At 39.7% G+C, this 13,155-nt stretch overlaps 1 protein-coding gene across 1 annotated transcript in view; it reads left to right on the top strand.

The window, feature by feature from the left end:
• The window catches only part of LOC107271872 (thioredoxin-like protein 1), a gene marked incomplete at its 5' end in the record, with an annotated part of 2,548 nt that extends 1,233 nt beyond the window's left edge, over positions 1-1,315 (top strand). Inside the window, 2 exon segments of the mRNA XM_015748393.1 lie at positions 490-773; positions 859-1,315. Of these exon segments, the coding sequence (XP_015603879.1) occupies positions 490-773; positions 859-1,072 (498 nt within the window).
• Positions 1,316-13,155: the final 11,840 nt, after the last annotated feature.

The raw sequence follows: 13,155 nt of genomic DNA, 5'->3' as shown, positions 1-13,155 counted from the left end.
GTACACTTAACTGGTGGGAAAAAAGCGCTACACTGATTGGGTTAATATTAATATTTCAGGATTATTATCATATTTATATTTGGATCTTTTCCTCTTTTTGCTTCTTTACATTAAGCAATACATTTTGACACTGATATTCACTGATCATTTATTAAGAATAAGTAGACAAATTGTGTTGTTAATAAATTTCAAATGAATTTTGTCAACATTTCTCTGGCACAGTAAATGCTTACTGTGTTTGTAATTTACAAGTTTAGGATAATTATTATGTATATAAATAAACTACAGATTGAATTGACATCTTACAAAGCAGTCTCTTAATCCTAATCCTACAACTTGTAGCCATTAGCTATTTTACAATTGCTGCCGATTATTAATAATGCATTATAAATATTAAAACTTGAATGTTAACAACACATGTGAAATTATACAAGATACAAATTGCAGTACATTTAAGTTTTTCAATGTTTAATTATTTTATACTTACAGATGGATCTCAGCACATTCATAATGAAAGCTCAATGTGAATGCCTCAACGAATCTGACGAGCACTTCTTTGCTCATTGCTTGACATCTGAAGATGGATATTTAGAGAGTGATTGTGATGAACAGTTGATCATGTCAATCACTTTTATGCAAGCTGTGAAGGTTCATTCTTTGAAAATTAAGGCGCCTGTGGATAAGGGACCAAAGACATTAAAACTCTTCATTAATCAGCCAAGAACTATTGATTTTGATATGGCTGGATCGAATACCAGTATACAAGATATCACGTAAGCTATATTAAGTTGAACTTGTGTTGTAATAATTTGATTTATAAGATTTTTGGCACCTAACTTAGTTTTGTTGGTTCCGCAGTGTCTCTAGAAAGGATCTCGAAGAAGGAAATCCAATTCCACTACGCTATGTGAAATTCCAGAATGTTCAAAATCTTCAGATTTTTGTAAAAGACAATCAAAGTAATAGTGAAACTACACGGATCGATCATTTAACGATTATTGGTTCTCCAATATCCACAACAAACATGGGAGAATTCAAAAGGGTAGTAGGCAAAAAGGGAGAGAGCCACTAATAGTCATTGAACAGCTTTCAATGGAATTTCTACTAAGTGCTAATAATCCTCTACTGAAAAATGCATCATCTGGTTATTGCAAAGATTTGCTCGTAAATTTTGGTGAACTTTTTCCGTACGTTATACAATGTACGAGATCTATGAATTTCTTGATTTGTACTCAATTCTACATCTTTCGATTCATTTAATGATATACGAATGGAGTATTTACTTGCGTTTAATAAACTCATTATTGGTGCGCAATGAAACTCGTACTTTTTTCCATTAGATATAATTCATAAATATAAATTATTTCGCTTAAAAGTTGGAAATATTTTTGCTTCCTACCCTTGAGTATTACGGACATGTTTTCATGTCCTATGAAAAAAAAAACTAATTTCTACTACTACAATTTGAACGAAACTGCGTATCCCTATATTTTTGGGGGGGGTTGCTGAAATGAAATTTGAGATGAAAATCCTCCACCAACTCATGGTGACCGGGAATACAAAAAATGTTCGACATCTATGAAAGTTCATTGTTGAGTGTTTTTATAGTCTCTACCGATCCCGGTATACATTCTACAGCCATCTTTAATTTGAAATTTACCCCTGTCTCAAGTGCGTGGAAGCTAGCGCTTTCCCAGAGTTTGAATCCCCTCAGCCGTTCCCTGGAAGTTCGGTCTCTCTCTTCGACTTCGTTTAGTTTCTACAATCTATTTGAACCGTTTTGCTATTTTTCCCGCTTTTTGGATATTTTTCCTTCCAAGTTACTTTCCAACTGTTTTTACAATTAATTTTCAATTTCGTAATAAATATATTAACTATTAAGCATAGGGTAGTGATGTATAGTGGAAGATGTAAGTTAATTACACAGTGAATACTTTCGGGAACTGTATTGGGAGCGTTGGATCGCTCTTTTTTCTCTTTTCTGGCCGCTCACAGAAAGTGTGAAGGACCAGTCTGCAACCACCAGATAGAAGAATGAACATTCTTTATATACGCAGGATGCCACCAGAACCAATTCAAATCAGGGTAATCTTCTTCTTGGTCTTGAGTTCCTTGTGTGCGCGTGCAAACTTCCTTATTTTACCTGTAACAAAGATCTTTTTTATATCCTTCGTCTAAATGTCCTGTGTAAGAATATTATTGTTCTCCATCTAGGCCGATCCCTGCTAAGTTGTTCGGGAGGTGCGAAACGCTACCGGGGATACCATTTGTCCAAACGGAAATCTTTCATCTTGGTCCTCGGACGGAAAAAATACTATAACTTGCGCGTTTGTTCTCGTATGGCCACTAATGCAAATCCATTATCCTGGGATAGAGCAAACGATGACCTGCTGCGACCTCTTGAAGGTATCCGTTCACAAATAGATGTCGGCTTTATTTCTTTCTTGGATCAAGAGGCGGTATTAGTAGCTCGGACCTCGCCCGATTACGGTCCACACTGCAGAGGCAAGAGGCATCTGGATCTCGATGATTCGGGATACTCTCTCTCTCTCCCAGTAAAATATTTCATAGTGGACTGGTTGATCCATTGGACACACCTTATCAGAAAAATTTTCCTGCTTCTTGCGTTCCTCCATTTGTCATTCTTCTGTGACACAAAGGTAGGTCTAAGAATACCGTGAGATATCGTGTGATTACATTGGGCTCCAGACTTCGTAAGTTTGAGTACTTGAGTAAGATTGCAAGTCCCAGTAAGGCTACGGTCAAAATCACCTTAGCATACAGGGACGAGGCTAATAACCGGCTCTCGACAATTCAGGACATCGATCCAAATTGGATTTCCTTCATTCTTGAGTAGAGGGTAACGCGTACCAGGTTAATTAGGGATGTCGACCCGGAACTACTCAGCCTCGTTGGCACTGGCTCTTAATTCAAACGTGGACAATCCCAAAGTAATTTACATGGATAGGCTTTTTTCCTATAAAGGAAGCACTGACAAAGATAAAGAAAAGATGAAAGCCCCGCTTCCCCTTATTAAAATTATTTTTTTTGGGAGATTCGCTACCAGAATCGATCAGCTGCTGGTCCTACGATTGTCCAATCGTTCCATTCATTCCGCCAGTACATAGGTATTTTAATTTTTAAAGATTTAGCCACATAGCTGCGCTGTGTACGGGCTCCACCAGATGTTCCAGGTGTTCCGAGGATCATTGTGCGAGAGATTGTACCTCTAATCTTTTTAGGTGTCGAAATTGCCTGGGACCACATAGGGTCTCGGACTTGAGCTATCCCTCATTTATCCTAGAAAAAAGAATTAAGAAGTACACTGCGGGACATTAATGCCGTTCTTGGGTGGAGCTGTAGGAAGCGTGAGTGAGGCGGCCGGCAGTGGCGACTGGTGGCGAGCAAGCCATGCCGATGTGTAGACGGGGTAGCCTATTCCCCTCGCTCGGGACACCATTTATATCCCAAGTCCAGGCGTCCCGTATAAAAGTGTCTCACAGAATTTCAACATGTGTCCGCATAAGACCCTCTCACTCGCAGTTAGTGGAGTCCCAGAGATAGCCTGCACTGCGTATAAGAGCGTCTCACTCGTTGCCAGCGGTAGCCTAGCGCGTATAAGAGTGTCCCGCTGCCGGCCACCCCACTCACGCTTCCTAGTAGCTCCACCCAAGGACGACATTAATGCCCGCAGTGTACATACATACTGTGATGTGAATTTCGGAAATTCAGTCACAAAGATTGCCAGGAGTAGGGAAAAGACAAAATCCACCTGCAATGATTCTCCAAACGTCTATCACCCGACATTCCAAAGACGGCTTTGCTTGTCTTGTTTATCGTTTATGCACTCTGTTTCCGCCTATCGTCCTTCCTACTTATTTCGGTTCCTCTTTTCTGCTTTTCATTTTTATTTTATTTTTTTGGAACTTTCGTATTCGCACTTGCTTACCTTTTCTACCGTCCTGGGCAAATCTACGTCTACAACACGAGCACGAAGCGGACCGCCAACGATAATTCCTGAGTTACCGGACGAGCGACCGACAGAGGCTGGACCAAACTGCTGTTTGTTCCGGAGGACTTCCGTGGAGCCAGGGAGACCCGGGATGGGATCCCTCCAATACTTCTGCCGGCTGTCCATACGGGCCGCCAAAAAGAGCCTTCGTCACTCGTGCCGCCGATAGGAGGAAAGGATAATCCTCTATCGTGCCGCCCAGTCGCCGAACGTTTCTTGGCGCTCCTGTTATCAGTGGCCCCCGGAGAAAAAACCGGGGCCCACTCTTCGCTGGATTCTGCTGCTCGCACCGAGGACTCACGATCGGCCGCACTAAGGACACTTGCACTCAGCTCGGCCCTCTCCGCCTATCTTCGGACTTTAGCCGCCTAATGCTTCGTCTCTGGCTACCGTCAAGCGTTAGATTTACCTATTTCGTATTATTATATTTTGCTATCACTCTACCGTGCGAATTAGGAATTAATAATTTAAGGAGGGGGGCCCCTAGGGCTCTTCCTCTAGCGACGAATTCCGGTTCGTTCACTTACGTGTGGAGCATCTCAGCTAGTGGTTGCGACACATAATAGTAACAGTGAACAAAGAGTAGCCGATTCCCAAGTGATCTTGCGCTAGAATTGAAGGAAGGAAGTCTCTGGGCTTGCCTTATCCGACCTTGCTATCGTCGAGGATAAAGTAATTGAAGGAAGGAAGTCTGAGAGCTCATTTTGTCGATCTCGTATCTTCTATATCTTTGGTGAGAACCTTCCGATACCGTTATTTAGGAGATTTGTTATGAATATTATCTGAAATCATAACCGTCTAGGCTCTTTGTCTCGACGGCAATTTTCTCGCTTACCGGGACTGAATGTCATTCCAGTCCCTCTAAGTAAAAGAACGATAGTGCCGGATACCGTTTATTTTATTTAGCTTTTCTTTTCTTATCGTAGAGTTATCTTTTATATCAAATGTATTGTAATTAATTTCGCTTTGCTGTAAGCTTGATGTTTTGGAATTGTCGAATAGTTTCTAAGTTGCCGATTATCTTCTCGACCACGTGGAAACACATATGGTCCCGGTGTCTCCGGCTTAGCCGTTTCCCCGTTGAGCTTGTCTTGTCGTTTTAATTGAATATCTTTTTGGCTTTTCTATCTTTTCCGGCGTTATACATATGTCGCTTTATTATATTGAATTTTGACTCTGAATATTTCTTTTCTCTGCCATATATCGTTCACTTATTTTTCGCTTTCGTTATCAGGAATGGCATCCTCCTCTTCAATCAATTAATATTTCAACTTTTGGAAACCCTTAATTACCGTCTTATTATAATATTTTTCGATACCTTACGCTGTTGGTCGAACGTAGAGTCACCTTCTTCTTGTGAGTAATCGCCTGATTCGAGAATAAAGGACGCACTGCCTATCAGTGGCGTACATACCTAGTAATAATTTATTTTTGCTGATTAAAACTATTCTTGTGATAATTTTATTGGATCTTGCCATTTCTTTTGACTATTTTATATTAATTGTACTGCCTGTGATAATTTATTTGCGTGTATATTATATCTGTGTGTTAATCGCCATATTCATATCTCACATTTTCTGACTCTTTCCAATTGCCAAAATATTTCGCGAGTGAATTTATTTCTTATTCGCGTACTGATTCGAATTTACAATATTTCTTCTCGCGATTATTCAGTATTCTCCTATTTATTGAGATATCGCCTAGTACCTTTTGCATCGGCGCGGATTCGTCCTGCTGCTGTATCGTAACGTCAACAGGGCCATCGTCCCTCGCTAATTCCGCGTTTCGTTTTAAGATTTTTAGTTTATATAGAATCTCTCAAGAGCCTATCGCTTTGTAAAATTACTCTAAAAGGATTTTGTTATCTTGTTTCGCTTTCGCACCTTAGTGAATCTCACTTTCTTGTATAGAATTCTATCAACCCGTTTTCCGTATCGCTTCGAAATTGATTTTATTTTTTCTGCTTTAAAAATGCTGTAGTTTGCTGAATGGCTTGTATGTCGCTTTCTTGCTTTTTTTAAATATAGCTTCAGTGCGTTAAACTTACTTATTTTTCTCTGCTATCTTTCTTTTACCTATTCTCTTTATCTGATACCTATTCCTTCTCCCGCCTAGTCTCTTGAACGCCACGACGCTCTCCCAGGTGAACTAGCCTCTGAACCGGGTATATTTTTTGGAGATCTCGTCGACCGCTTGATTCTCTCTCTCTCTCGCTTCGTTTTTTTCTTCCTTTTCTTATTGCTTTCTCTTTTCTCTTAGCGGTGTCGCCGTTTGTGAATCTGTCCTTTTACGTTCTTGGCGGAGTCGCCGTTTACCTATCTCTCTCTTCCCTATCTTGGCGGAGTCGCCGTTTCTCGATCCTTCTTTTCTCTCTTGGCGGAGTCGCCGTTCCCCTCTTTCCTACTTTCTTCCCTTGACGGTGTTGCCTTACCTGCTTCCTTTTCCTCCGCTTTGTTCCGTGTTTTCCCGCGTCCTACTAAGGATATGCAAAATCTCGAGTGACCTGCACTCGTGGTGTTCTCCCCGGAGACCACCTGGCGCCCAACAAAATTTAGTTTATTGCGTATCGGCTCTTACGGATATCGAACATTATTGAGAGAGAATTATACGGCGTTTTGTGTACGGTTCCCTACTTCCCAAATATTGTCTATATTCTATCTAATTTCGTAACGAGATTTTGTTTTTGGGGAATAACGTTGCAATACATACATACAGTACGACCTCGATTTTATGGACAAGTCGAGACCGGAAGTCCACATAATCGAGGTTCCCTAAGCTCCGCCCCTACAATGCGTAAAGCCACTCGCGCGCTTGTGGACAGTAACGTATCGTATGGTCGTGGCATCCCTTCAATTGATTTTTATTTCGGTATTCAGCTAATTTTTTTATTTACATAGCTTCTATTTCTTTTTGACAGGTTAACATAATTGAAACGGTTACTACAATATTTTGCAAGACTCGTAATGCTGAAATATAAATAAGCAATTCTCAAAATATATTCAAAAACTCTTTATTGATTATAGTGTTTTTAAGGCGAACAGAAGAATATCACACTATATAACGAAGCATACATAATATCTGAATATTTCAAACAAAGTTATAATAAGATAGGAACAATGAATCTGTAATAGAAAAGTTTTTCGTTTTCCGTCGTTTAGTTTTTTTTATACTTTTATATTTCTTTCTTCTTCGGCGATATTCCGTATCTTTGCCAGAACTGTCTGATTTTCGAGTGTACACATTTCGTGTTTTTCATACCATACGGAAACATCATTGATAGCAGACAGGATATGGCATGCTCCATGAGAACGCGATATAGACTCGGTTTGATCTTCATATTAGCAATATTATATTTTGTTTGCAACGTCCTTTCCGTGTTTACGAGCGCATTGCAAGTATTCGGGAATATTCAAGAAATATTACAGTAATATTGAAATACATTTCAACAATATGCAAGTTCTGTCTGAGTTATACACTGTTAAAAAAGTTAAGAAATTTACAACACAAAAGATGAAACTTACTACATAGATGCATATAATATTTAGAATATAGGTAACGCAAATGAGTATTAATGTACATTGTTTTGTAAAATTGTAATCAAGCATTAATTTTATTATGCGTTTAGCGAATATAACATATTCGACTCTGATTATTAATAAGAGGTTGAAGAATTTTCAATCAACCGTAATGCAATCATACATTCAGGACTAAATATTATAATACTTGAATAGAAATAGTTCATCTACATGGTATCGATAAATTCATAACCGACTAGAAATTTCGGTATACTCTGTGACAAGAGTCCCTAACCAGACACGGAGTATCCGAGCGAACACTAGTTCGCTGCCGCGCTGCTAGGTGGCCAAGGCAACTCGCATGAAAAAATGTAGGACCGGGTAAATAATTAATCCGTCTATTATTCGGTTTTCGTCTTCGCCGTCGATATATACTTTTGTATTCTGAATGTAAAAATTACATGTGAAATTATTGCATTTCTATAGAAGCCGCTAGGTGGCCAAGGCAACTCGCATGAAAAAACGTAGGACCGGGTAAATAATGAATCCGTCGATTTTGCGGTTTCCGTCTTCGCCGTCGATATATACTTTTGTATCCTGCATGTAAAAATTACATGTGAAATTATTGCATTTCTATAGAATATTTAAAAATATAACCGAGGTAATATTTAAGGAGGTATAGGCAACCTGCCCAAAGAAACCCACGATACATTGCTGGCATTGGAATTTATTCTCAGTTATCTATCTGAGTTATATTTTATTAATATTATACATTGATATTTCCAAAATATTGACCGGCAATATTATAGCAATATTATCATTGCAACGTACTGAGCGGACATTGCAAGGTTCCTGCAACATTCCAGAAATATTTAAACAATTTTCAATATATTTCCGGTAATATTGCATTATTTCAAGGGAAACTTTTGGCAATGTTGACAAAATATTTCTGTGCTGTGTGGGTAATAAGAGGTTGAAGAATTTTCAATCAACCGTAATGCAATCATACATTCAGGACTAAATATTATAATACTTCATTCAGGACTGAATATTATAATACTTGAATAGAAATAGTTCATCTACATGGTATCGATAAATTCATAACCGACTAGAAATTTCGGTATACTCTGTGACAATAGTCCCTAACCAGACACGGAGTATCCGAGCGAACACTAGTTCGCTGCCGCGCTACTAGGTGGCCAAGGCAACTCGCATGAAAAAACGTAGGACCGGGTAAATAATTAATCGGTCGATTTTGGGGTTTCCGTCTTCGCCGTCGATATATACTTTTGTATCCTGCATGTAAAAATTACATGTGAAATTATTGCATTTCTATAGAGTATTTAAAAATACAACCGAGGTAATATTTAAGGAGGTATAGGCAACCTGCCCAAAGAAACCCATGATACATTGCTGGCATTGGAATTTATTCTCAGCCGCTTAATGCATCATTGTTATCATTTACATGTCGTATCATAAATACGACATTTATACTGCAATATTTTGCAGCAGAGTGAACGGTGTAAGATTACAGCAATATTCAAGAAATATTGCAATACATTTTAGCAATACGCAGGTGCTATCTGAGTTATATTTTATTAATATTATGCATTGATATTTTCGAAATATTGACCGGCAATATTATCGCAATATTATGATTGCAACGTGCTGAGCGGACATTGCAAGGTTCCTGCAACATTCCAGAAATATTTTAAACATCTTTCACTATATTTCCGTAATATTGCATTATTTCAAGGGAAACTTTTCGTAATGTTGATAAAATATTTCTGTGCTGTGTGGGATGCGACAGGATGGATTATCTAAAAGTAATAACACTTTGCCAAGATCGTTTGTTTTCATTTTCTCCGCCTTGACCAGAGGGATGAACTCGTTTGTGTACCTGTGGTAGAAAAACAGTCCATGGAACAGCAATAGCACATGACAGATTGATGAACTGTTTTTTAAGTGTCATTACAAAATCCTAAATCTAAGATGAATATCAATAACAAAAAAATTCTTTTCATAAATCGTACCAATCCAAGAATATTTCTGTGTTCATCCAGCCACTCGATTGTGCTTTGTAGCTTACGGGAACAGTCCTGATCAGGGTTGGGCATAATTTGATTTAAAACAAAAATAATGATTGACTTTTCATTCATTATTTATGTCGAACTGAAATATCGATTGATTTCCCATTCGTTACTTATTTATTATCAAATGAAGATTGATTTTTCATTCATTATTTATTTTGATCTCAAATAACGATTGATTTTCCATTCGTTATTTATTTCGTATCAAATAAAGATTGATTTTTCATTCATTATTTATTTTGATCTCAAATAACGATTGATTTTCCATTCGTTATTTATTTCGTATCAAATAAAGATTGATTTTTCATTCATTATTTATTTTGATCTCAAATAACGATTGATTTTCCATTCGTTATTTATTTCGTATCAAATAAAGATTGATTTTTCATTCATTATTTATTTTGATCTCAAATAACGATTGCTTTTTCATTACTTATTCATTTCGTGTCAAATAAAGATTGATTTTTCATTAATTATTTATTTCGAGCTCAAATAACGATTGATTTTCCAGCAGCAATGGTGAACGGTTTGAAGGGAAATTGCCTATTGCCACTACAACTACAGTTAACAAGTTTTTAATCATCGGTCAACTTTCAATCTCACTAAAGTCTGCAAATATTTGCGAGAGTGTGCAATTGTATGCGAGTATGTGCGACTGTGTGCGAGTGTGTGTACGTGTGTACAAAGATGTACAAGCGTGTGGAGTATACATGCGAGTTTAATAGACTCTAACTGGGCAACACTACTTGATGTCGTGGGTGGTAAATTTGCCATTTTTTCGAATTCACGTTAAAGATCTTTCACGATCATGGAAACACTACTTCTCACTACGCGAATCGTACGCAACTGGTAAAATTGTGACGTGCAGGGCGTTATCACACGTCTAACAAAGTTAATCTCCCACGCGACGCGTGGAAGTTTATATCTATTTTTGTTCTGGGTAAGTTCTTGACTGCCGTCCTATACAGGCCCGGTCCCTTGGATTGCCGTTAGGTGGAGGAATTGGTGTATGGTCTATTTAAATCAAAGATGCAGTGATCCCAATGTAATGATTCAAATATATTGTTACAACCCAATTTTGCTTAAGTGATAGTTATTAAAATAGAAAATAATGAAAGTGCCAGATGGTCTTACAGATAGGTTACAATGATCTCGTAATGCCGTGTCCACACTCACTCTTGCGTACTCACTCTCATACGTTCATTCGACGTGCAACGTTAGACGCCCACGCTGCCTTGGTGTTGGCAATTCTTCTTCACACGACTCGAGATCTTTCACTTTGGTGATCACTTAAACTACACGACAATATTGTTCGTGGCAAAAATCAGAATACTATTATCTAAACTCACATTGACTGATACGCTACGCGTGCAACTCGTAGGGCTCGATACGTCTTAATCGACTTACAAACGACGATGGATAACAGTACGCGGAACTCCTGTGAGAATGATAGCCGCCGCGCGATGCAATTTTTTGAGGAGCTATTCCAGCCCGAACTATGCGCTCTGATGTGTATCTGGAGACTAATTTGCCTTCCCTGCTCCATCCTACTTTCTGCTGAAAGTAGGTGGACAGGTAGGGGCAAATCTTACTAATTCAGCGGTTTTGCCTTTGATCAAATTTGATCTTTGCATTCACTTTGTCCAAGGTTTGTAGCTGTTTCCAAAGCCCATCTATTCCGTCGTACAATTTATCCACTCTTCGGGACTCGCTTACGTGATCCTCATAGAGTTGTTGCAACCGTGATGCGGTGATGTGCATCTGTCTCCCTATCAGCTGTGTTAAATATGTTTCATCCGCAAACAGTCGGTCTATCTGGGAGTGAATATATTCCGCATCTTCTTGGTTCATTGTCCCGAATAACGATTTACTGATCGATCCAATTATTCCAAGAGGTACTGAATGCTTCCTCATGGTACGTAAGGGCTCGCGGTCTATGGTTAGTGGAAGTTCATGTGCGACCGCTGCATGCCCCAACTCCCTCACTGTTGTTTTGGCAATCTGTAATTGATCCCTGAGAAGGTCATGTTGCAGGAATTCGCGGCAAGTATCTAGCGAGTTTACCTGCTGACAGGCGTCCAGTGCATTGTCCAATTGCTTACCTATTTCCGGAAAGTCATTTTTGAATTTTTCCACTTCTATAAAGACGCTTACTCTCCAATCTACATGTTGTAGTCGTAGCGGAGTCACCCTTTCATAATATAATCCGGGAAGATCCTTCATCGCAATGTTCTGATGCGAATTCTGGTCGTTCAATCTCCCCTCCCCCGGAGTCACAAGGATCAAAAGCACTATTATCCAGATTTCCATCAAGTTTCTAGTATTCCTGCCGGGTATTTCCAAATCTTACTCCAGAGTTACAACCGCGATTTCTTGGTCGATGGTAGCTGGTTCAACGGATGTCGAAGGGCCCGGATGCACGTACAGTCGGTCAGCCACTATTGGCTTCGCTATCGCCACAGGTCTTTCCTTATAGCGTGTTGCTATATAGGAGCTTTCTGTGGAGCCACCGATCGCGTTTCCTTGTTCGATCCCCTTTGATTGAGTTAAAGGGTCCCTTGGTTCCACGGGTCCTCCGATATGATGATCACAATGCTTCACTTTACCACTGGCTACAGCTTCCGCCCGGTTTTCCCGATTTTTCACTCCCACGCGGCGTACCATGAGATTTCGTAATAACTCCCGAGACGAGCAGCAGAGGTTGGGCTTGATTTTAATAGCCCTCGATTGGCGGTAATAATAATATTAATCCGTGTCAACCTTATCGTTGGACATCGACACAGCCCCCTTCTACCGGTGCACTCGCTGTCGTCAGTATATTCTCGTCAGGAGAATATATTAGTATTCTCGCAAGTGATCGTACCGACCCCGCCGCTGTTTCTATTCGCACGGCACCCACGTCAAAAAGGGCTACTCCCGGATCAACGGCACTGTTTCTAACGAAATTCAGATCGTACCCTAAGTTCACTTCGAATATTGCGGATCCGTGTAATAACTGAGGTGATTCCAATTCGTGTTGCACTTCACTGACCGGTACTGATTCTGAATCTCTACTGTCTTTGATGGTTACTTGAATGTAGCGGACCATTAAAGTGTCTAAGTATGAGGAGACGGAGTGACTAACGAGTTCCGTGTAAGTTGTCTGCCTACTGACGACTGAATCCCTTAGAGTAGGGAGTCGAGCTCTCTGCTCACTCCTTTTCGTAACCTCTGCTTTCCCACGTTCTGTAGGGACTAGGATAGACTTCCCTTGTTATCATCACGTACTGGCCCTCGTATTTCGGCCAACATTGCCAAGTTACGGATTCTCCTCTTGGTAAGACGTGAGAAAGTCCTCCTGCTGCAGTCCCCATGGCTTCGGGTATTTCCGGTGATACTAGATCCCCTGATTCGTCAGCCAGCGTGTGTTGCGCGTGAGGATATTGGGAAATTGCTTATCAATTCCTAATGTTCATTCTTACATTCCAATGCATTCACTCATATGACAAATTTACGGCATCTACATGTTTACGAATTAGGTGACCATTTGGCATTTTCA

Source organism: Cephus cinctus, unplaced genomic scaffold (genome assembly GCF_000341935.2).
Source record: "Cephus cinctus unplaced genomic scaffold, Ccin1 Ccin1_scaffold1046, whole genome shotgun sequence".
NCBI lineage: Eukaryota > Metazoa > Arthropoda > Insecta > Hymenoptera > Cephidae > Cephus > Cephus cinctus.
Note: the sequence above shows the minus strand (reverse complement) of the source record. Positions and strands in the feature narration are given on the sequence as shown.